The sequence below is a fragment of the Triturus cristatus genome, chromosome 4_1, assembly GCF_964204655.1.
Source record: "Triturus cristatus chromosome 4_1, aTriCri1.1, whole genome shotgun sequence".
In the NCBI taxonomy this organism is placed as follows: Eukaryota; Metazoa; Chordata; class Amphibia; order Caudata; family Salamandridae; genus Triturus; species Triturus cristatus.
Genome location: NC_140585.1, coordinates 941,705,293 through 941,730,918, shown reverse-complemented (window position 1 = coordinate 941,730,918; position 25,626 = coordinate 941,705,293). Strand labels below are relative to the sequence as shown.

Below are 25,626 nucleotides of genomic sequence, written 5' to 3'. Positions count from 1 at the left end.
GAGGGATCACAGATCTCCCCCAGTTGCTGTGGTGAGACCACCGCACTCTTAGTGTGGCTGTTCCCTCCACGCCAACGCAGCAGTCCAGTGGATCGAAAAACTCTCAATCAAGCCCAGAACCTTGTGATAGCTGGACTGTCACTGTGGCACTAAAAATGCACCTGGGTTACTGTACCCCATACTGCCCTCAAACACAACTGCTATCTGAAGCCTAAAGTTAATGATGTAAAAGAACAGGGGTTCGTGCTTCTGCCAGAGAAAAACAAACACTGTAAATGATCTACTTATCTAACGCACTTTAACAGTGGCATATTCAGGCACCAGGAGGTTCTTGCTGGCTTTACTTTCTCTCCATGTTTTTGTCTGATGGAGCATGGTTCAAATACTAATTAAGATCTATGATATCGAGGCACTTTCACACTGTAACCGTGGACATATTTAATGTTTTAAAGCTCCAGGGTGATCCTTCAGCCACTGATGTATTTAATGTTTAAATACTTTGTTGTCCCAATGCATCTTTACTTCGTTGTTTTTAGTCTCTTCAGGACAACACTGTATGGCCTATCCAGTTATTTTTAATACAATGACAGGCTGGACTATATTGTGCCATGCCATACCAGTGACGGACCATGCTATATAGTAACTGGGGATGCCATACAGTGATTGGACATAACCATACAATAACAGGCAATACCATACTATATAATGATAGGCCATACAATACTATACATTGACAAACCATGCCATACTATACAGTGGCCGTACCACACCATACAATAACAGACCATACCATACTATTCAACAAAGCATTAAATAAAAAATTAAGCCAATAGACCTTGCATAGGTAACACCTGTTGAATTTGCCAAAATCTTGTTGCATGGAAACTCGTGTTTTTGTAAAGCGCACCATCATTTTCAAAGGTATTCTGGCGCTGAGCAGGTGCGTGCACCTAGCCTGCCTGTGGTAGGTTGGTACACTGGAATGCCAGTTCTCCAACATCTTGTTGAATTCAAGAAGAGAGGAGTACGTTTTGATGTGGAGTGGGAGGCAGTTCCACAGACCGCATGTCATAGATGACCATGTCGGCCAAGGAGTTTGGTGTTCTGTTACCATTTAATCAAACCTTGAGGTTAAAAGATTTGTACTGTGGTGGTGATTTCTAGACCATTTGGACGGAGAGGGGAAAGGGATGCATGTTATTTTGCCTGCTGTAATGTACATATTTTTTAATTGTAAAATCTGAGCCTGACTGCTTTTTCACTGACTTCCAAAGTCTTGTGACAAAAAAAATGCATACTTCCTTTATATAATTAGGAGCTTTGGATAAGACTGCTTCAGCCATCGGCACTTCTTTTATAGGCTGTTATTTCTTTAAAAAAAATTTTGGGAGCAACCAGCAACTCCCTATACGGTGCTACTAGGCTGCTCATTTCTTCTGCAGTTCCCAGCATCTAGCACGCTCACTGCTTCAAACATGGCCAGCATGCTGTTTCTAAACATAGCAGCCGTGTTGAAACTTTGAAAGAATGACACTGTGCACAATACCAATCTAAGATGGCCACCCTTTGCTATCATTTAAAAAAAAAAAAAAATCAATGCAAGCATGTGCCAGCTATGTTTAGGCCACATCCTACTTTTGAAATCTTTTAATTTGTTGCATAATCTTGTGGAGGTTGCATGTGTATTTATTGTGGACTGGTATGTGGAGTGAGACTGCACAGATGCAGGAGATGAGCGATGGAGCGCATAAGTGATGAGTTATTAAGTGTCTACTCTTATCAGTGATTGAAGAGGCACTTACAGTTCTAAACTAGACCTGTTTGAATTGCCAGTGTTTGTCCGGGAGATGAATTCATTCAAGAAGAGAAATTGAGTGGTTGGTGTAGTCGATGTGCGTATTTATTAATGGAAAAGGGATTGAAATCAATGGGTGGTTCTTCATTTTTCTACAGAGTCTTATCTGCAAGTACCGCAAACCTTTCTTTTTAAAAAATATTTGATGGTCTGGTACATATCAATTTACACTTCTCACATACCAATGGTTACATTGGTATATTATAGCACATCCTTGATAAGCAAGAACACACATACCAATGGTTACATTGGTATATTATAGCACATCCTTGATAAGCAAGAACACAATCACATTTATATGCTCCTAGAGCCAATGAAAACTTACATCCGTTCTTAATATCATATCCGTATTAATAAATAACACTCAAACACTGCATTTCCCGGATACTCTCCCTTTAAATAACACAGCTGGTATCTGTTACTCCCCAGGATCAGATCTTAAGTACTGTACAAATGGATCCCAGAACTCCCTTGGGCAGGAGGACCTTGGTAGTTCCTCTGCGTAAATTTCGAGCTGCTCCTTGCAGTATGCCATGTCTGCTAGCCAGTGTTTTCTATATGGCGCGTGTTTGCTTCCCCATCGCATAGCAACTCGCCTCTTGGCCAGGGACAAGGCTAGAGCTAATAGTTTGCGTCTGGGGGGCGGTTTTACCTTGTATAGACCAAGGAGGCAGTATTTTGGGGGTATTAAGAATTGGCTCAGTTAGCAGTGCTCCTATTGCGTGAGTTACTTCCTGCCAGTATCTGTGGACATGCCCAAGCCACAAGCAGGAAATCTGCCTGTGCGGTATTGCAGCGTAGGCATCTATCAGTGTCACGACTACCATATTCATATACCTGTACTGGTGTGTAGTACGGCTGTTGCAGGAACTTAAAGTTGTTGACCCGAAGATTATAAATAATTGGGTGTAAGTACTTGCAAGAGGGCACAGCGGTATGCCCAGTGGTCTTTAGCAAATTGTTCCACTTCTCCATCGCGTGTTCATTTTGCCTATGCTGCTCTCGCTGAGCTGCGTTATAAAGTTTGGTAATGAGGCCTTGTTGTGTAGCAGATACAAGTAGTGTATTGTGTGGAAGGGGCTCTTTAGGGAATGTGAGGCCCACAGCCTAAAGTATGCAAACACCATTAGCGGTGTGCAATTGGTAGCTGGCAGTGCATCTGATTGGATTATGAATTGACCATTAAGAAACACATTGCTCATTACATGTATGCCCATTTCTCACAGTAGTCTTTTGTTCTTGCATCACTGTTACTTCAGAGTGGTGTAGCAATGGCAAAGCAGCGGCGTAGGTGGGGGGCCTGTCAGCCCATCACATCAATGTATGCCATGGTTGTAGTGGCTACTGGATTTGTCATGGTGTGCAACGACCACCGCTTTGGGTGTGTCACTAGGGTAACTAATGGTGTTGGGTGGGCTATATCCGTCTCCACAGCTACATGTGGGATGTAATTATGTGGGTGTATCCAGTAATTTGCGTATTGTGCTTGAGCACACAAAGTTGTAAGTCCAGGGCCCTAAACCCACCTTGCTTGTAGGGTCAAGTTAGTTCCTCCCACCCCACTCTGGGTTGTTTGCAGCCCATGTGAGTGTAGTCCGGCAGGAGCGCAGCTTTCTGAAACTGTTGTGCAAGGACAATGGGTGTGTTCATAAAAATGATAAGAGAAAACGTGGCAGAACCACCATTGTTTGGATCGCAATTCTTTGTGACAGTGGCTGCCGGATCCATCTAGCCACTTGGTTTTCTAGTTTTGTAAGGATGTAGCCAAATAAGTATTTGACTGGTTCAGTTTGCCATTGCAGAGGGAAATCAAATGGGATTTGTTTTGTGGCCGGTGTTAGCGGGATTACCACCGACTTGGTGCAATTTATACTCAGTCCGGAGTAATATTCAAATCTTGGTTTATTCCCATATTACCGTGTTTAGGTTGTCTTCCGGATACCTGGTGTATAATACCATTTCATCTGCATATAATGTTATGCTAATAGGGCGTAACAGAAACTGCAATGCTGTGTGCATGCTTTTGTCTAATCATACACGCTAGCGGTTAGAGTGCTAGTGTGAACAGTAGGGGTGACTGGGGGCATCCTTGCTGTGTTCCTCTGTTTATATATAAGGGGGCGGCGTAATACCATTTATCCGCAGCCTCGCACATGGTTTGGTATATAATATTTTATTCCAGTGCAGAAACGGATGCTGGAATCCCATTCTATGGAGGACTGAGAAAATAAACTATCATTTTATTGAATCAAATGCCTTGCCTGCGTCCAGAGGGCTGCAGCCGAAGGCAGGTAAGGGTCAAGTTGGCAAATATAGTGCGCAGGTTGTGCGTCATTGATCGTGTTGGGATGAATCCTGATTCGTCTGGTAATTCTACATTTTGCATTAGTGGTTGTATTCGGGTTGCTATTAATTTGGCAAGTATTTTAGCATCCGGGTTTGAGGGATAAGGGCCGGTATGCGCCGCAGTGTGCCAGGTTTTTCTTTGGTTTGAGCAGTGTAATTAGTAATGCTTCTCTCAGTCTAGGGGGAAGGATTCCACTATCGTATGCCTCCATGTACTTAGCTAAGAGATAAGGGGGGGGCAAGGCAAGAGGTCACTAAATTCTATATATATATATATATATATATATATATATATATATATATATATATATATATATATATATATTCACTGAAAAAACCATAGGTTTCAGGGGTGTTATAGTTAGCTGGACTTTTCACTTGTACAAAACCATTGAAATTCCCCCGTTATAGTTAGTTCAGCTAACTATAACTCGCGCGCCCGCAATGCACTGCTGATGACGTCACATATTACATCACTCATGACATGGTCAGTGACATCTCAAATGACATCACTGATGACATCTCAAATGACATCACTGATGACATCACTGATGACATCATCCAGTGAATGTGTGTTTTTCTGAAAATTAAATATGTTTTATATATGTATATCTCAAGGTCGATGGAAGAATAAATGGGTATATAAGTGTCTAAATGGATGATTTGTTTTTGAAAAATTGATTGTGTTACTGACTGATTAAGTGTATCATAGTGAATACATGGCTTAGTGAGTAATGTTTAAATATGTAAATATCTGTATCAGTCTCTCACTTTGTGTATAAGTGGCTGCATGGGTTGGTGAGTAGCTACATGGGTGTCTATATAGGTTATTAGTTGGTTTTTTGAGTATCAGTCTGAGTGTCTGCATGGTTCGGTGGGGGGTATTACGTAGTGCATAGGTGCATGAATGAGTGACTCACTGTTTGTATGTGTTGAACACAGCATGTGTGCAGGACTGTATGGGTGGATGAGTGTGTGTATGGGTGTGTTAGTGAGTGAATGACTGTCTCAATAGTGTCTTTATGAGTAACTACATATGTTTTAAACTAGTATATGTGACTATTGGTGTATATATGTGAGTATATGTGAGAGTGAGAGATTGAAAGAGTTCCTGTATGAATAAGTATGTGTTTCTATAAGTGATTGTTTAAAAGACTAAGTATGTGTAAGTTTCCGTAGAAGTAAGTATGGTGGTGTGTGTATAACTGTATATGCAAGTAAATGTATGTTTGATTCTTTATTAGCATGAGTGACTATGTGTGTGAGTAACTCTATGGATGAGTGGCATTGTGTAACAGGATGTATAGGTGTATGAGTACATATGACGAGTGAGTACATGTATGAGTGACTGTATAGGACTGTTGGTGAATGAGTGGATGTGTATGTGGATCTTAGAATTACTGAAGAGGTTGTTGTAACTGGTATTGGTATGTCCATTGTTTTGAAAATTTTAGTCTCTATTTTTGAATGTGTGTATCAAAGGTTATATTAGGGTGAGAGGAGGTCTGCCACTCTATCACAAGGATGATGTCATCAGTGATGTCATCAGTGATGTCATTTGAGATGTCATCAGTGATGTCATGAGTGATGTCACTGACCATGTCATGAGTGATGTAATATGTGACGTCATCAGCAGTGCATTGCTGGCGCGCGAGTTATAGTTAGCTGAACTAACTATAACGGGGGAATTTCAATGGTTTTGTACAAGTGAAAAGTCCAGCTAACTATAACACCCCTGAAACCTATGGTTTTTTCAGTGAATTTCTGAGGTTTTTTAAATGCTAATTCCTAACTATAACGTGCCTGAAACCTATGGTTTTTTCTGTGAATTTCAAAGGTTTTTTAAATGCTAATCTCTAACTATGCCTACAGAGATAGGACATGTGAAGAAAGAAGAAAAAATGCACAGAAAGAAACAAAAGAAGTGCAGAAAGAAGCAACAGAAGTCCTCAAATACGAAGATAAGTGCAGGAAGAAGGATAACGTGCAGAAAGAACAAAAAGAAGAGCAGAAAGAAGCCTTGTTGCAAAATCATCCTGTACCCTCAACTTTTTCAGACGGATACTGGTGGTAACTGAGTCTGACTAACCAGTCCTAGAGCCAGTGCTATGTTAAAAGACACTTAGAATACAGTAAACACCTACATACACTAGGGAACATTATGCGTTGGGGTCCCCCTGTGATTAGCATGACCTCCTCTGTAAGCCCCTAGTGTATAATAGGGCATGGGGATTAAAACTACCTCTTAAAACAGGCCACAGGGCGTTTTTGCACACGTTAACTCAGGCCCCGTCCCCTCCCTTCACCACTGTGTAAACACGCCCTGTGTCCATTTTTAGTTGGGAGATTAAGTTCATTTGAATCCTGAGGGTCCCTAGGGTCCAACTAGCCCACTAGGTACCTCCAGTAAGTGCCACAGAGCTGCGTTGCAGAGAGGTGTAAAAAGTGGCACGGCCTGGACCACCTCTCTGCAATGCAGCTCAGTGGCGCTTACTGGAAGCACTTGGTGGGCTAGTTAGCCCCCAGGGGCCCTCAGTATTGAAGGGAAATTATATCCCCAATTTAAAACATGCCATAGTGCGTGTTTGCACACGTCACCTCAGGCCCCGTCCCCTCCCTTCACCACTGTGTAAACGCGCCCTGTGGCTGTTCTAAGTTGAGAGATTAAGTCCCCCTGAATCCTAAGGGTCCCTAGGGTCAAACTAGACCACTAAGTACCTCCAGTAAGCGCCACAGAGCTGCGTTGCAGAGAGGTGTAAAAAGGGGCTTGGCCTCAGAACACCTGGCTGCAGCGCAGCTCCCTGGCGCATACTGGAGATGCCTGTTGGGGGCGCGTTTGCAGAGTGCTGCACGGAGGGGGCATGGCCTCCGGCACGATGCCAGTCTTTTATTTATTTTAGTTTTTTAAGAAGGGGGGCTGTTTGGTTCCCCTTCTTATTCTAATTTATTGGCCCTGATGACCCCATAACCCAGGGCCAGTCTCCTAATTATATTTTTTTGACCCCAATCCCCAGGGCCGGCCACTGTTTTTTATTATTTTTAAAAAATATATATTTATAGACACACCTAGGACATGCTGGACAAACCGTACGTACCTATCACCATGACGATTTGCGTGATATTCATTAAAAGGCGACTATGCATGCAATGAATCCACGTGGAATGTATTTACACCACTAGTGAAGCTCTGACATGTCTGATGCCCTACCGTGCCTAATCCTGGTAGACACCCTTGTCGTTTATTTATACAAACATGGGTAGCTATTGACGGGCACATTTAATACACATGCACACCAAGCCATTCAAAGGGGATTCGACAAAAATTCGACCAAAACTATGCAAGAAACCCCCCTCACGGTTAATAAAACACACATCCACTGCCGGATGTGTAATACTTTTTATTTTACTCTCTGGAAAGGGGACGAACATCACTTGAGAGTCACAGCGTGCTCCTGACAGAGCCCAATGCTGTGTTACACCCACCATTGCCTGCCGAGTGCCACACACCTCTGTGTTGTATTCCACTAGCTAGTGCATATGCTATGACACTCTCTAGCCCATGTGCACTGTAACACCACCCCGTGAATATGTCATGCCACACTTGTCTTCGCACGGGTTATATTGCCCCATCTAACGTGCCTTTCTCGATGCCTATGTTATAACGCACAGTGCTATGCCATACATATTACAATCTGGGATCCATATATTTGTCACAGTGCATATGCAACGTTACACTCCCCAGCACATATTTTATATTACAACTTTAGAGACTAGTTAGGTTACACAACACTGCCCTGTGCATATTACACTCCAAGGCGCATATCGCATAGCACGCGCTAGTGCCTGTGCTATCTCGCGCTCTCCAATGAATCTGTCATTGCGCACAATGTATTGCATATTATATTTCACGCCCGGTTCATCTTATATCACACTTTTTGGTGCATAGTTTATACCATACACTATATCTAGTTTTCATTTTCAATCGTGCTCTCAGGACTATGTTCTATATAACACTGTGTTCACCTACCCTTTTCACGGGCATTACATTTTGCGATAGGGGGTGGAGGGTCAGGGGGTGTTTCTGCCAAGTGAGCCCGGAGTCACAGTCACAAACGTCCTCTTCTTCCTGAATAAAAGTGAGATTATGCTGCATACTTGTTCATATTTTAAGTAGTTCGCACAGACACAATGTTTTAAAAACAATAAAGTTCCTAATACCCGCCTTCTCTGAACAGTTAGCTTGCTGCCCCATCCCCTTCCTCCCTATCCTCTGTTGTGTGAATCCATGGACTAGCCTCCTCCCTCCTGCCATGCATGGTCTGATGTGCTGCCACTGCCCTCAATTTAAGATGATGTACCAGTCCACTCCTCCTGCCCTCCATTGCCCAATTCTATGCCCCATCATTGACCTCCTGCTTAAACTCTGTGCTTAGCTTGCTGCCCCTATTCTCCTTCCCCCTGCCCTCCGATGTATTTGTGCATGCCCCTGCTCCATCCTTTTTGCCCACCATGTCCCATGGACCTGCCACTCCTATCTACTCTGAGTGTTCTGTTGAGCTGCCACTCCCCTCCCACCTGCCTAGCATTGTCAGATGACTGTAACCTGTCCCTGCCACCTCCACCCTGCCTGTCCACATGCCATGCCCCTATCCTCTTCCTCCTGTCCTACATGGTCCATTGTACTGCCACACCCTTCTGCCCTCCCTGGTCTGTTGTGCTGCAACTGCTCCTCCTGCCTGCCCCGTGTGGTCTGTTGTGATGTCCCTTCCCCTGAACTTTCTTGTCTGTGCACAGGTCCTGACCCTCCCTTCTATCCTCCATTGTCCTTTGTGCATGCCCCTCCACCCTCCTTCTTGCCCATCATAGCCATTGTGCTGCCACTAACCCTCCCACTTGCCATGCATGGTCTTCTGTGCTGCCATGGCCCCTCCCACCTTCCCTGTGTGGTCAGTTAGCTGCCCCTGACCCCCTCCCACCTTCCCTCCATGGTCTGTGTGTATGCCATCACAGTCTCACTGTTGCTCTTCATGGTGTGTCTTGCTTCTAGTGCCCATCCTGCCTGACCTCCATGGCTACCTTGCTGCTCCTGCCCTGCCCCCTTGCCCCCAGCCCTACTCCCTCCCTCCTGGCTTGTCTGTTCCATTGTAATGCCCCTGATCCGTCCCTCCTGCCCTTTATGGTCTGTTATGCTGCAGCTTTCTCTCCTGTCTGTCCATTATGGTCAGCTAGCTACCATTGCCTCTTGCCCCTCTGTTCTCTGTTGTCCATGTGCATGGTCCTGTCCCCTCCCTCTTGCTTTCTATGGATTGTTGTGCTGCACTCCCGTCCTGCATGCCCTGTGTGGTGTATTGTGCTGCTGCAAACCCTGATGCCTGCCCTGCAGGGTCAGTTTGGTGCACCTCTCCATGTCCCTCCTGTCCTTTGTTATCCAAGTCCATGTCCCTATCCCATTTCCTTCCATGATCCAATGTACCATACTTGCGAACATTTTGAACTTGGTAAGAGGGAGATTTTGAAAAAAAACTGGGGTATTGATTTTCCCCTTTGAGTTACATTGAAAAAGAGGATATTGTAGACAGGAGACAGATCAAATAAAGCCCATTTGAGCTTAAAAACATTGGACGTTTCCTGGCTGAATCGGGTCTGTTGGCATGTATGGTTGTACTACCATTGCCTCTTCCTTCTGCCCACAATGGTCTATTACATTGCCACAGCCTTGAAGGAGGGTAGATTTTGTATCACAGGGGGCCCCTGGCCCGTTCTGTCCACACCTGAAGTATGAGACCCTTGTCCTTGCCCTGCCAGCTGCATTTGTAGGCCGTATTAAATTGACCAGCGGGTCCTGTGTTGCTATATAATTATCCTGAGACATCCTTACCACTCAGCCAGCATAAAACCCCTGTGTAGGCCCTTCTGTTCAATATGTAGGCCTCTTTGTTAAATTGACCATAGCTCTGCAATTTTAGTGTATAGCAGTCTGAAGGCAGGTCTGCGAGGCCTTCTGATCCAAACTAGTAGCCCCCACCCTACCCGAGTGCTCCGTGCTCGGTATCAAAGTTCAACATCCCCCTGAAGCTGTCGACATACAGTAGGCTGCATCCTGGACTGGTACTTGCTTCCTGGGCAGGTTTCCCGCTTTTAAGGAAGTGGCAACCGCAGAGCGTCAAGTTAGGAGAACTGAGGAGATTTTATACATAAATATATTGAATTCCCGTACAATACCCATTATTTTCTGCTTGCTCTATGGAACTTACGATAAGCGATTGGCCTGAGAGACTGACCTTTTCACCCAGTCCATTGTCAGCATTAAGTGGGTAAATGACGAAATGTCTGGTAAAATCTGCAGACGAAGCTTTTGGGTAGCATACGTAGGTAGATGTAGCGTGCAAAGGAGCCCACAAAATGATATAAAAAGGGAGCACCCACAGATATCGACGGACTACCTCGCCGTCTGTATGTAGGTTAACAGGCAGTGCAGGTTTTCCCCAAGAGCTGGGAGCTCTTGTCTTCCTTTGCTTAAAATGTCTTGCTCTGCTTTGCTTGAAGTATCTTATTCTATTTTACCTATATGAAATGTCATGTTATGTTTAACCATTGTTCTCTTTACTTTTGCATTTAAAAGATTTTGTATTGTAATTGCAGGAATGCTTGCTCTAAGAGTAAACGTGAGTGTTCCTAGGTAACATTTTCCTTGGTGTAACTTGTTTCTCATGATGCATTTATAGATGTGTTTTCTCTCTCTCTCTGTCAGTACATTAATTGAGATACAGAGAATATTATGACAGCTGTATGATTATCTGGATTCTGTATTTTGTACTTTATGTCTCTATTCTGCGGTTTCTTTGAAGTTGCATCTTCTCATTAAACTGCCATTGTATTCTGCCTCCAATTCCATGTCTCATATGTCTGTTTTCTTCATTTTTGGAGCAAGCGTTCCTAGGCACCCCGGCTCAAATTAAGGTGCCCCTTTTGTCCCTGACTCACTCTCCTGCTCAGTTCTGTGGTGGCTCCCGGGGATCTGGGGACCGCCCCTAGCTTCCTTGACCCGTAATAGATCTTCCCTCCAACAGCCTCTCTTGCAAGTCCTGTATTGTTGGTTTGTTGCCCCTGCCCCCCTTTCCACTGCCCTCCATAGTCTGTTGTGCTTCCACGGCCCTTCCTGCCTGCTCAGTGTGGTTAAATTGTTGCCTTTGCACCCTCCTACCTGCCTTCAATTTTCAGAGTCCGTGCCCCTGGCCTCTGCCTCTCAACAGTATCCTAATGAACAACTAGATTGCTAACATTCTATATTTATTACAAAAGTTAGGAACGCCTGACATCATCTTGATGTAATCAAAACTGTAATACCTAGAGCATTTCCTTTAGAAATTACATATATGAGAGGGTCTTATTGGCATCAAAATTATGGTTAGTGCTCTAAAAGACTAAAATAAGGACATATTTTCTGAGTTTTCAAATAGCGACAAAGCACTTTTAAATTATTTGTTATCTTTATGTTTTTTTATCCAGTTGACCACTTGATTAAATGTTGCACTTAGGGGAGAGGATGTGGTGTTACTTCCAGAACTGCAGACTTTGCAACTGGGGAACCAGGTTGAAGTTTCTGCTTCAGCTCGACATTCTGTGATTCTGGTCAAATCACTTAGTCTCCCCATGTCTACAACCAAAATGAATTTGTTCTTGTGTGATGTAACCAATGCTCATGTAAAGCACTCCAATACCTGACAAGTCTGCACTATATAACACTGCAAAAACACAAAATAATAAGTGTTTTGCACACTTCTGTCATTGGGCTATATTTGGGCTACATCTGGTTGATTTTGGGCTACATTTGGGCTCTTTTGTCTCCGGTGGCCATCTTGGGAGATTTATTTGTTATGAAGTTTCCTAATTTCCTCATGTACTGCAGTCTCCTCAGTAGGAAATGCTTTCAGTTTTTTACTTTGATTCCATCATGAAGGTATTCAGATATGTCACACATTTGCCATAAATTCTGAATGTTAGCACTCTAGTTGCTCATTAGATCACTGTAGTAAAACTACTCCACCATGGAAGTCTGCTCCTGGTATTAAAAGTGCATGTTTCAGTCTGCATGTCAGAATTTTTTAATGAAATAGAAGAGGATTTGAGAAGTCACTCAAAATGTGCCCTCATTTTCTTTCTTCAGCATTAATCATAATTTCTATGGCAAAATGAACCTCCTCATTGTGTTCCTTTTTAAATTAAATGTTTTAAGTGTTACCAGTTTATTCCAATCAAGATGGCTTCAGGTGTGCCATACTTTTGTCATAATGAAGACAGTAAGCGCTCTAGTTGTTTTTAAGAACATTCTGGGACATTCTGTCATTGGGCTATACTTGGGCTACATCTGGGTGATATTTGGGCTACATTTGGGCTCTTTTGTCTCTGGTGGCCATCTTGGGAGACTTATTTGTTATGAAGTTTCCTAATTTCCTCATTTACTGCAGTCTCCTCAGTAGGAAATACTTTCAGTTTTTTACTTTGATTCCATCAAGAAGGCATTCAGATGTGTCACTCATTTGCCATAAATTCAGAATGTTAGCACTCTTTTTGCTCATTAGATCACTGTAGTAAAGCTACTGCTCACCAGGGAAAACTGCTGCTGGTATTGAAAGTGCATGTTTCAGTCTGCATGTCAGAATTTTTTAATGAAATAGAAGAGGATTTGAGAAGTCACTCAAAATGTGCCCTAATTTTTCTTTCTGCAGCACTAATCATACTTTTTATGGAAAAATGAACCCCCTCATTTTGTTCCTTTTTAAATTAAATGTTTTAAGAGTTACCACTTTAATCCAAGCAATATGGCTTCAGGTGTGCCATACGTTTATCATAAGTAGGACTGTTAGCGCTCTAGTAGTTCTTTGGAACACTCTGGGAAGCTGCAGTAGAACACAAAGGAATCAACTGACAGTCTCTGCCCTTGTTGGATGTACATGTTTTACTGAATGTCAGACTTCATTCTCACATGACTGAGAAAGATAATGTGAATTTACAGAAAATAAGCTCTCAGTTTAGCCTATAGATCACCTTCCAAACCTCTGTGGGAAAAGCATGAGAAAATATTTTTCTCTCAATCATGATATCCCAGCAGAAGGCTTTTTCACATGGTGAAATCACCTTAGAACATACCACAATTCCTAAAATGAGTATGGTACCATCAACAAATGATTTATAATGTAACTAAAGTCTTAAAACCTTCTATTAACTGCAATGCTTTTTAATGAGGTGCTATCATGTATATTGGTCCCAAGATGGCTGCCAACACTTCTTGGATGAAGTGCTGACAGCCAATCAGATCTCAGGATGAGATGTGTGGTTAGGCTCCGCCCACATATATATATATGCTTTTAAATGCTATTTACTCAGGAAATACTGAACAGATTTACACCAGACCTGCAAAAGGCACTTCCTTGACCTTATGGCTACCTCTCTGCCAAATTTCAAGTAATTCTGTTCAGCCGTTCGGGCTGTAGCTGTGTCTAAAGGTCCTATGGAAAAATGCATGGGAAAAACGCGTTTTGGGACCCCCCTTTTATCTCAGCCCCCGCTTGACGAATCCCCCCGAGACTTTCAGGGTAGGAGCGGAGCGTAGCGCCCCACCTATTTTGAAAAATTCGCAAGGATTCGTCGACCGGCGCAAAAGTTATTCAAAATAGAATGTTGCGGATTTCCTATGGAAACAGGGTCCTAACTATAACTACCTACTGGCGACCGCCAGTAGGTAATATATATATATATATATATATATATATATATATATATATATATATATATATATATATATATATATATATATATATATATACGCTCCAAATCCTTTCATATACAAAGAATGCAAGCACTCACGGGTGGCGTGGCAACAGGTCTTTATTTCCGGAACAGACGCGTTTCGGCGAACTGCCTTCCTCGGTCCCTTAATACTCTGGCGTATCTAGCTATACAGAATCCTCGAATGGTACCTTTTGATTGCCTCCCATAGTGTTTGGGCACTAGTGACTGATCAAAGGTTATGCTCAAAATAATCTATTATGGCTTGCCAGAAGTCCACATTAAATACTTGGTCCATCAGTGCCATCTTCGGAAAGCGCCATATAAATTGCTTAGGGGGTATTTGTAGGGAGTACCAGTCAGACAGTTGCATGATCTGATAGTGTCTTGGGCATATGGTCTATTGAGCTTGTCCAAGTACTAGCCCCGAGTGTTGCTATCCAATAGTCTATTGGGGACAACGTGTTATGCGTAGCTGAGGGGCAGGTGCCCTACCTGTGTCCTGGGTTCCGTAGCTGCCAGATATCGAATTCATATTTTATACATTAAGTTTTTCTTTGAAAAAATACATTTTTGGGTCATCCACAATTTGTCTACATTTGATTATCTATGACTTAACCAGGAAATGTTACATAGTATGGTCACATACGAAATAGGTCGCACACTGCTCGTCATACCAGCAAATAGCCCCATAGAACTCTGGATAATGTAGTGGCTTCGGTGAGTACGCCTATGCCACGAGTATGTCACTATTATGCCATCCCTGGACACGTGTTTCGAGGTAATTGCCTCTCGTCAGCAGGGAGCAGGTAAGTATGTGGGGTGCCGAATAGACTGCCAAAAATTAAAGGTATATTACCTCTCACGGCGCGCAGGTGCGGAACCAAGGCTCGTCAGCCCAAGTCGCTCGAGAGAGCTTAAATGCAAATACGAAATAGGTCGCACACTGCTCGTCATACCAGCAAATAGCCCCATAGAACTCTGGATAATGTAGTGGCTTCGGTGAGTACGCCTATGCCACGAGTATGTCACTATTATGCCATCCCTGGACACGTGTTTCGAGGTAATTGCCTCTCGTCAGCAGGGAGCAGGTAAGTATGTGGGGTGCCGAATAGACTGCCAAAAAATTAAAGGTATATTACCTCTCACGGCGCGCAGGTGCGGAACCAAGGCTCGTCAGCCCAAGTCGCTCGAGAGAGCTTAAATGCAAATACGAAATAGGTCGCACACTGCTCGTCATACCAGCAAATAGCCCCATAGAACTCTGGATAATGTAGTGGCTTCGGTGAGTACGCCTATGCCACGAGTATGTCACTATTATGCCATCCCTGGACACGTGTTTCGAGGTAATTGCCTCTCGTCAGCAGGGAGCAGGTAAGTATGTGGGGTGCCGAATAGACTGCCAAAAAATTAAAGGTATATTACCTCTCACGGCGCGCAGGTGCGGAACCAAGGCTCGTCAGCCCAAGTCGCTCGAGAGAGCTTAAATGCAAATACGAAATAGGTCGCACACTGCTCGTCATACCAGCAAATAGCCCCATAGAACTCTGGATAATGTAGTGGCTTCGGTGAGTACGCCTATGCCACGAGTATGTCACTATTATGCCATCCCTGGACACGTGTTTCGAGGTAATTGCCTCTCGTCAGCAGGGAGCAGGTAAGTATGTGGGGTGCCGAATAGACTGCCAAAAAATTAAAGGTATATTACCTCTCACGGCGCGCAGGTGCGGAACCAAGGCTCGTCAGCCCAAGTCGCTCGAGAAAGCTTAAATGCAAATACGAAATAAGTCGCACACTGCTCGTCATACCAGCAAATAGCCCCATAGAACTCTGGATAATGTAGTGGCTTCGGTGAGTACGCCTATGCCACGAGTATGTCACTATTATGCCATCCCTGGACACGTGTTTCGAGGTAATTGCCTCTCGTCAGCAGGGAGCAGGTAAGTATGTGGGGTGCCGAATAGACTGCCAAAAAATTAAAGGTATATTACCTCTCACGGCGCGCAGGTGCGGAACCAAGGCTCGTCAGCCCAAGTCGCTCGAGAGAGCTTAAATGCAAATACGAAATAGGTCGCACACTGCTCGTCATACCAGCAAATAGCCCCATAGAACTCTGGATAATGTAGTGGCTTCGGTGAGTACGCCTATGCCACGAGTATGTCACTATTATGCCATCCCTGGACACGTGTTTCGAGGTAATTGCCTCTCGTCAGCAGGGAGCAGGTAAGTATGTGGGGTGCCGAATAGACTGCCAAAAAATTAAAGGTATATTACCTCTCACGGCGCGCAGGTGCGGAACCAAGGCTCGTCAGCCCAAGTCGCTCGAGAGAGCTTAAATGCAAATACGAAATAGGTCGCACACTGCTCGTCATACCAGCAAATAGCCCCATAGAACTCTGGATAATGTAGTGGCTTCGGTGAGTACGCCTATGCCACGAGTATGTCACTATTATGCCATCCCTGGACACGTGTTTCGAGGTAATTGCCTCTCGTCAGCAGGGAGCAGGTAAGTATGTGGGGTGCCGAATAGACTGCCAAAAAATTAAAGGTATATTACCTCTCACGGCGCGCAGGTGCGGAACCAAGGCTCGTCAGCCCAAGTCGCTCGAGAGAGCTTAAATGCAAATACGAAATAGGTCGCACACTGCTCGTCATACCAGCAAATAGCCCCATAGAACTCTGGATAATGTAGTGGCTTCGGTGAGTACGCCTATGCCACGAGTATGTCACTATTATGCCATCCCTGGACACGTGTTTCGAGGTAATTGCCTCTCGTCAGCAGGGAGCAGGTAAGTATGTGGGGTGCCGAATAGACTGCCAAAAAATTAAAGGTATATTACCTCTCACGGCGCGCAGGTGCGGAACCAAGGCTCGTCAGCCCAAGTCGCTCGAGAGAGCTTAAATGCAAATACGAAATAGGTCGCACACTGCTCGTCATACCAGCTAATAGCCCCATAGAACTCTGGATAATGTAGTGGCTTCGGTGAGTACGCCTATGCCACGAGTATGTCACTATTATGCCATCCCTGGACACGTGTTTCGAGGTAATTGCCTCTCGTCAGCAGGGAGCAGGTAAGTATGTGGGGTGCCGAATAGACTGCCAAAAAATTAAAGGTATATTACCTCTCACGGCGCGCAGGTGCGGAACCAAGGCTGGTCAAAGTTTATGCTCAAAATAATCTATTATGGCTTGCCAGAAGTCCACATTAAATACTTGGTCCATCAGTGCCATCTTCGGAAAGCGCCATATAAATTGCTTAGGGGGGATGTGTAGGGAGTACCAGTCAGACAGTTGCATGATCTGATAGTGTCTTGGGCATATGGTCTATTGAGCTTGTCCAAGTACTAGCCCCGAGTGTTGCTATCCAATAGTCTATTGGGGACAACGTGTTATGCGTAGCTGAGGGGCAGGTGCCCTACCTGTGTCCTGGGTTCCGTAGCTGCCAGATATCGAATTCATATTTTATACATTAAGTTTTTCTTTGAAAAAATACATTTTTGGGTCATCCACAATTTGTCTACATTTGATTATCTATGACTTAACCAGGAAATGTTACATAGTATGGTCACACTTTAATTACTATATCTGTATTAAAGGGTATACAATAGAGAAGGGATCTTGATGTAGTAGTGAGCTTGTTTTAGATATTTAGATGCTGTACTTTGGTCTTCAAGGCCCAGCTTATATTAATTTACAGATACTTCATCAACTTGGCTCTTCTCCTGACCCTGTCCTGGTACAGGCTATTTCATAAAGTCTAACACAACAGTTTGTTTAGCCCAATCTTCATTCAGTATTTGTTTGAGTTTTGTACAAAAGGTTCCAGATGGACATAGGAAACCTACTCTTTTGGAAAGTTTGTCCAGTACAACTGCTGTCCAGTTCATGTACAGCATTAAAATGAAAAACTAATCTGATTAGCCAAGGGTTTTTGTCTGAAATTTTGGAATTAGCCAACTCCAAAGCATTTTGGGCACTTGACATCTGTCTGCTGTAAAATGTTTGTTACACTGACCCACTAGCCGATGTTGTGTAGGGAAGTGATTGAGAACATTCTAATCTGACTGCCCACAGTTGAGGTCTTGAAATTGTTGTTTCAAATGAAAGTTCAACTTGTGCCAAAATTGATATGAAATATGGGGGCTTTGGGCAAGTGCTGTGTGATGGGATATTAGAATCGTGGTGTGACCAATGTGTGGCCAAATTCTCCATCTTGTAATTGCAGGACATTGCACACTGTCCTAGCCGTGCGCTCGGTGGTTTCTGTGAGACACTTACTCAGAGTGGCCTTTACTTCTCACTTTGCATCGCCTCATATCACAGATTACCATACTGTTGCAGTGAAGACCTCCCTTGATGCATCACTGTTAAACATTTTAAAGCTGGCATGCAGACTGGGGGTGATTAATCCAGGATAGATGCCTGCAGAATATTGACAACAAGGGGTGCCGAATTTAGGGTTTTCGCTCTGCGCCTTTAGTCTAAAGAGTTGTCAGTTGGCATATGCGATAGGAGTGGTAGTTGGTCAGGCTCTGAACCCACATTGTTTGGGCCATGGTTGAAGGTCAGGTGGCCCTGGAATTAGGGTTGGTAAGTACAAGGATCTGTTGGGTCTTTGGCTGTACCCAGCAGGGACAGTGAGCATAGCCAAAGCCTAGTACATGCAGTTGGCGCATGATGAGTATTCATGAAGTGGGCCCTGCCGCCTTTGACCTGACAAAGCATTTAGCGTCCATAGTCTGTTGGGCACACTCAAACCTAAAACCGTTTCATTAAGCTGCCTTACTGGTTTCGCTGTTCAAATACATGCAGCTATTAACCAGGGTTATCTTGCCTTTGTTCCAGAAGGCCACAAAGAAAACTGACAAGCAGAGGCCAGAAGAAAAAGATGACTTTGATGTAACTGGACTGAGTAATGAAGATCTAAAAGAAGAGCTCCTAAAATACGGATTGAATCCTGGCCCTATAATGGGTATGTGTTAAACTAATTTTTTTTACACGGATAAAAGAGCAAAAAAATATTTGCAACTAGTACTTTATTATAGTTATTTCATACTTTGTTCTTAGTGCACATTTGACTCTTGCCTTCGACCAATCGCATGGTTGGCACTTAAACAGTAGTATTCAGTTCTAAATCTTTAGGAGTGATTCCTTTGCAAACGTCTCCTCAAACTTAGACAAAGTAGTCCCCATTTCTTCATTAACCAAGTGCTGTTTTGTTTTCAGTCTTTCCCGAAAAGTTGAAATTACGCAATTTTGGAGTGTCGGGAAGTAACTTTTGAAGGTGCTAAGACTTGTTTAGTTTTTTTTTTCCTAAGTAAAGTGAGACTTCCTATCATGCTTGCTTGTGCCTGTGGACCATTAAAAGCCTAGCAATTAAGTAACTTTCAAAAGAAGGCAGGCTGCAATAAGAGCTCACACAGTACCTCAGGTGTCATCTTGTCCTGGTAAAAGTAGCCTTTTGAGTCCATTTTAAACCGCCATTGGCATAGCCAATAGGTCTCGCTTTTGGGACCTTATAAGTATTTAGTTATGCAGCACAATATCTTTGGTGCAACAATATCAACCATTGCATGGCTAAACACTTAAAAGGTCCCAAAGGCTAGACCTATTGGCTATGCCAATGCTTGTTTACCTGGCTTCTTTGAGTCGCTGCTTTTGCAATATAACTTGTATATAGCAGTGGCATAATGATTGGCAGCCACATCATGAAGAAAACTGGTGGTTGCACTCATCCAGGATCCAGTACTCACTAACCTTATCTTGCAGCTGAAATATCTGTTCTTTTAAGCCTAAACATTCAGAGCAACTTGATTCATAATTTAACCATGCCCCACCCAATGACTCTTCGTCCAAATTTAGAGCTACATTAGGTTTAGCAATCCACTGCCTCTTAACCAGGTCTCTACTGTGTCAATATACTGGGCCTGCCAGCCTGTCTGTGGGGTCATATCCCTGAGACAAATCTTCTGTTTTAACAAGGGATGAATGTCACCAGCACTTTACTTCCTAATTGCAGAAGCCTTTTTAATCACCTGTCTCGCTTTGCCATTAGGTGCCTCGCAATGAAGTCTCACTCCTCAGTGCACATAACCTATTCCTCAGGAAGGGAGGGGCGAGAGCCACATGGCCTTTCTAGCCAAACTTGGAAGGAAACAAACTAAAAATCTTAAGGGAATTCTCAAATTAATATTGACATTGCAGATGACAGCCTCACAAATTCTCCACACCGAAGCTTTCATTTCTCCTAAACTTGGAGTCTGGGAAGTTTTCCCTTCATGTTCCATGATTCTGCTGAATGAGAAGACAAAACGTGAAACTCCAGAAACCTTACTAATGAAACAAAATTCCAAAGGATAACACTGCGTAATTAAGATCCTATATTTGTTTTATGAGTAGGAGGGCTTGCTGCTGACCACAAGCTCGAAGAGATGATTCTGGTATTGCCTGGCAACCCAGATGATTCTCCGGCGCTTCCATGTGCCTCACAAATCTAGGATCCTGGCTGTCTAGCAGCCTTGCATCATCTCTTACCAGGGGTAAACCCGAAATAGTCGCAGTGTTGCTGCCTTGCAACCACCAGTGCTGATTACTGTGTGTTAGTTACTCAGTTGTCATTAATACCTACGTTTATCTTTAGCCTCATGTTTGGCTTCTACTCCATGCATGTGTGTGCCAGAGCATTGTCCTCGGTCCACAAGGCCATGTAACAGCGTGGCTGGAGGTCCATGATGAACAAATCAAACACAGACTGCCTTATGTATGTCTATCTACTCTGTGAACAAAACTGCAACACCTCCGCACCCATACCGTGCGAAGGAGAAATTACCTGCAGTCCAAATGAACTATTTAACTGCTTCCAGACTGACACATTAGATGTAAAATGGCCAACTCTACAAAAAAAAAAAGGGATCATAATGAAGCAGATCTAACCGCAACTAAAGACGTGGGGGGGGGGGGGAGAGGAGGAGATTACCGTTGATACATGGGCATTTTACCTTCCATTACAATGTTATTCATTCTTCCACTGCTGCTCAGGAATGATAAAGTAGAGTTGCATGCATAACAATCGCTTACTGGTTTTACTATCATGGTTTTCCTAAGCTAGAATAATGGGGTTTCTTTACATGAAAATCAATATACATTCTCTTATTTTGGGGGGTGTGGCCTAGCTGCCAAAGATGGCGGACAGCTTCCGAACGAACTCCCGGATGGCGGGCAGGAAAATCCAAAGTTATTCTGCCAACCTGGGCTCTTTCTCGACATCGGAGTGGCACTGCACCTACACCACTGTTGGAGATGCAGTGGCATCCATCCTTCTCGGCTGTGAATCCATACGCCTGGCTGCAGCACCCAGTCAGCACATTGGCGGGACGCTGTGGTGCTACTCATGGTCAAGATGGGGAAGCCTCTGTGGTCTCCCGAAGCTAGTGCAACATGAAAGGCCTTCAATGCGGCGGACCTGGGTGTGGCCCATGGCCATGGAGAATAAAGCAGCACTACCACTTGACTGGGGGGGGTCCTAATTTTGCAGGCCCAGCCACTGCAGCAGAGCCGAAAAGTTTGGAGAGCGGGACCGGCTGTATGGGGAAGGCCGCTATTAAAAGTGAAAGCGTGCTACAATGCGCTGCATATAAAAATAAGCGCAGTTTATAAGCTGTAGTCTGGAAGCAACATGTAAGGTTTGAAGGGCGGGACTGGGCAGTATGGAGAAGGCCGCTTTTGTTAAGTGAAAGTGCTCTGCAAATAAAAACAAGCACTGTTTATTTAACGCTATAGTCTGGACGCAACATGGAAGGTTTGGAGGACGGGCCAGGCGGTATGGAGAAGGCTGCTATTGTTGAAAAGCGCGCGCACCTAACGCTGAAAGTAAAAAAAAAAAAAGAGGCGCGTATCGCGGGTGGTGTGCGATGTGCGCGCACCATGACGAGAGAGGTAAGCCAGATGGCGCCTCTGCTCGTCATTGTGCGCGTAACCGCACCCTCTATGCCAGCCAAAAAGCTGTGGTCGGCTTTTTAAAGACCACACACTAAATGTCTCGCGAGTGGAGCGCATGCGCTGGCTCAGGCGAGACCTAAACAGATTTCCCTGCTACTTACGTTTTGTGCTCTCTTCCAGTTGTGTTCTGGTGGCAGGCACCAATAGACGAAACTTGTCAGTTAGCAGCTCAAGAGTTTCCTGTTTGTGACCAATGTTCTGATCAGATTTTTTTTTGTTTGTTACTGTTACGTGACACAACTAATGTATTGGATACTGTAATACTTGTAATAAGATAACCTGCACATGAGTTGGCTCAAACTGGAAAATCTAAAGGCCAGGGCAGTAGTTTCAAATTCAATTTTCTGTTTACTTAATCTAGTGAAATTGAAGCCTCCCACCTTTTCCAATTCAAGAAATTAAAAGGGGGGAAAGAATACAGATTTTAGGATTCCTCTCTGCCGCACAGCCTGCTTCCTTAACTGAATGAAGTGTTTTGAATAACATTTCCTTTGTAAAATGGAGATCTGAATTCTTGTTCTCTGCCATTCACAGTTTAGGAGGACCTTACTTTGGCTGCTATGACGAGCCATGCACCACTCATCCGAGTTTTGGTTTTCAGTGGCTTAGAATGGATGATCAGTTGGTGCAGTTGTTCCAGAAAAGACCATTGCAGTAGTAGTTTTAGCATAGTGATTCCTTTCTACTTGGGTGTTTTCAGAACCCACCCTTTTCTGTTAAAGGCCCCGACACTGTTGTGTGTGCTCAGGATTGAGATGGGATCCAACTTTGTAATGGGTACAAGTTTTTTTTCCCCTCTGTCCACTTTCACAGGCAGTCCATCAAATGTTGACTGATACGATCGCTAGCCTGAAGAGAGCACATCTGTTTGAACAAACTCCTCTTCAATGTGGTCTTTTTAACAACTGTGGAAGACGGCTGCCTTTCTATCCTTATTTTTTGTAGTTGATAGCCAACACTTCAAGCTTTGAGGTAGTTGCTTGCTAAACGCTGGTCTTTCTTAAATAATGAGCTTCTTAGCCTGAAGCAAAGAAACCCTGTTTGCAGTACCTAAATCGCTGGCTTCATTAGACCTCTGGAGTAACCTAGTACTTGGATTTTTCTTCATAAATCCTTGATTAGGGTAGTATTAGGAAAGAATGTCCTGCATAAGTTAGAAATTGGCAAAATTGTTTAGATCTAGTTGATCTTTTAAATGTGTACAAAAAGCTTAGTGAACGTTATTATAAGTTCCAGTACTAATAATTGTGCAGTGACAAAAGGCCCGAGCATGGTTCCCCAGGAACCAAACCCATACAGATTTGAAGATTAGACACCTTACCAAAGCACGACGAGAATTTGTAAAGCCAGCACGTCTAGCATTAGATGCCAACCATTCCGCGTTTCCAATGCCTGTCTTATAAATAATTTTTGTTATACTTAAAATCTTTAAAGATCCCCCTTAATTGTAGATGCACGGTGACCATTTTGGAATGGTGTTTTTTTTTGGATAGTTTTTGAAAACACATTCCAAGATGAGTGCCTCTGTGCATACATGGCAGGCACAATTGAATGGTTTTGGTAACATTAATTAATGAAATATGCAGGCATATCCAGAAAAGCAAGCAGGCCGGTAGCACTGTGCAGGAAAGAAACACTTGGAAAAATATGTTTTAAAGAGCATAAATTATTCTTCAAGCCCGCAGTAAAACTGCATATTTCCTGTATTGATGACCACTTTGTGATTCGTCAGAATGTAGTTACTCGTACAGAAAGGCTAATGAGGGCTCGCTACATGCTGTATGGTGTGTTGGATGGAAGCAAATGGTAATGACCTCACAACAGAGCTGTGGGTGAAGCGAGCAGACTGAAATCCCCTCTGTTCATCTTGTTGGCCCCGGTTAAGAGTTGCCATGTGGCAAGCGGATATCCTGGGGCTGCCGATGTATTTTGATGGGTTTTTCTCAGGGGAAAAAAGGTTCCTTGCAAATGCCAGGTAAAGAAAAAGTAGATTACATTTTCTACTTTATTGTGGTTCGGCAGGGTAGGTCAAAAATAAGGTCTACCATTTAGAGGTGGTTAATCAAGTCTCGGATTGTGAGATAATTGAAAATTCCATCACTTTGCAGCAACTTAGACTCATGTTGTTTTGATTTTTCTACCCCCTATCAACATTTATCTAGCTCCCAGCCTTTCCATATTTGTTTCACACTACTAGCATGCCAACGAATCTGTGCAACGCTGTCGGGTAGAATGAAAATCCATGTACCATCAAACACTAAAGTCTTGCATCTCTCCTTATGCAAAAATCCCGACCTGAAAAGCTATGAACTGTGAATGGAAACAAGTTAACATGTGGACCTATCACTTTACAACCCCAGTCTAAAACTCTAGCATGTCCAGGTAGGCATACCAAAACGCAAGGTTAAAGGCCAGTCTGGAGTCTGTGGCTGGTAATACAATACACAAATACGTGGATTGATTTGAAGTGTGTGGCTCGACCTCTCACACTTTGAGTTCTGTTTTTTTGTGTTTTTTTTTTTTTTGTTTGTTTGTTTTTTGGACCTTCCGAGCCAGGAAAGACTGTCCCCACATCATAGGACCCCCAGCTGCAACTCTGAATGGATTGCGCCTATTTCTTTGACCTGGCTAGCCCAACCCTTTACTCCAATAAAGACCTTCGATTGTCTTAGAAATCTTGAGCATGGAGTTAATCTTATTTATTCATGGAGTTTTGAGCCACAAACTTCATTTTGGACGTATGCCAGAAACCCTTATCCACTGTGCATTACTTTCAAATAATTGCAAGTCATTGGTTGTAGTTATTTTCCACGAAGTGAATTATCCTTAAATTCTGTTTAAATGTAAATCGTTGTTGTGGAAACCTGTAGTTACTGTATTTTATACATTTCATTGGTGTTTTTCTTTTTCAGTATTGTGTTTTCTTTTTTCCTCTGCTTTAATGGTTTTCTTGAACATCTCTTTGAAAGCTTTCATTGCTTGCTTAATACGTATTAGAAGATTCATACTGTGTACTGACAAGATATTTGGGGCAAACAATATACTTAAGAAAAATATCTATCTTGTGTTCAGTGCATTCTTTCTTGCAGTCGATTTTTCAATGACTTAAAGACTTTTTTTCTGGTGTGCTTCTATAAGAAATTATATAGTTTTGACTGTTTCCTGTCCAAGGATCGACGAGAAAAGTGTATGAGAAAAAACTGCTGAAATTGAAAGAGGATTCAGATTTACCACCACCCTCACACGCAGTTTCTTCAACAGCTGAAGAATCCAAACAGAACGGCAACACGGACTCTGATCAGTACAGTGATGATGACGGTGAGCAGCGTGTCTTTTTCTGATTGTTGTTTTCAGCCTCCCCTGGGCCATATTATGGGGGGCAGTGCCTGAATGTTGCAAGATCAAATTGAGCACTGTGGTCTGTTCACAGGGATAGTCCACCAAGATAAGGTAAATAGTAAAACTGTGAAGAGAATATGCCTTCATCTGGGCAGTTGCGCACTAGGAGCAGACTGTTCCTGGTATGACTCTGGCAGTGAGTTTCCCTCACACCCTACTGTAAATGGGCACACATTAGCTTTAATCGTACTGGTGGACTAAGTCAGCGGCTCAGTATTAGCGAATGAGTATTGGGCTC

General features: G+C 43.5%; 1 protein-coding gene across 4 annotated transcripts in view; it reads left to right on the top strand.

Moving 5' to 3' along the window:
* TMPO (thymopoietin) overlaps nt 1-25,626 on the top strand; it is an 82,419-nt gene that overhangs the window by 9,688 nt on the left and 47,105 nt on the right. For 3 of the 4 annotated variants that reach the window (XM_085653828.1, XM_085653827.1, XM_085653825.1), the window contains exons 2-3: nt 18,837-18,963; nt 25,161-25,307. In XM_085653828.1, the coding sequence (XP_085509954.1) occupies nt 18,837-18,963; nt 25,161-25,307 (274 nt within the window). The remainder of the gene's footprint in view (nt 1-18,836; nt 18,964-25,160; nt 25,308-25,626) is intronic. The other variant, XM_085653826.1, reaches the window with a different exon arrangement.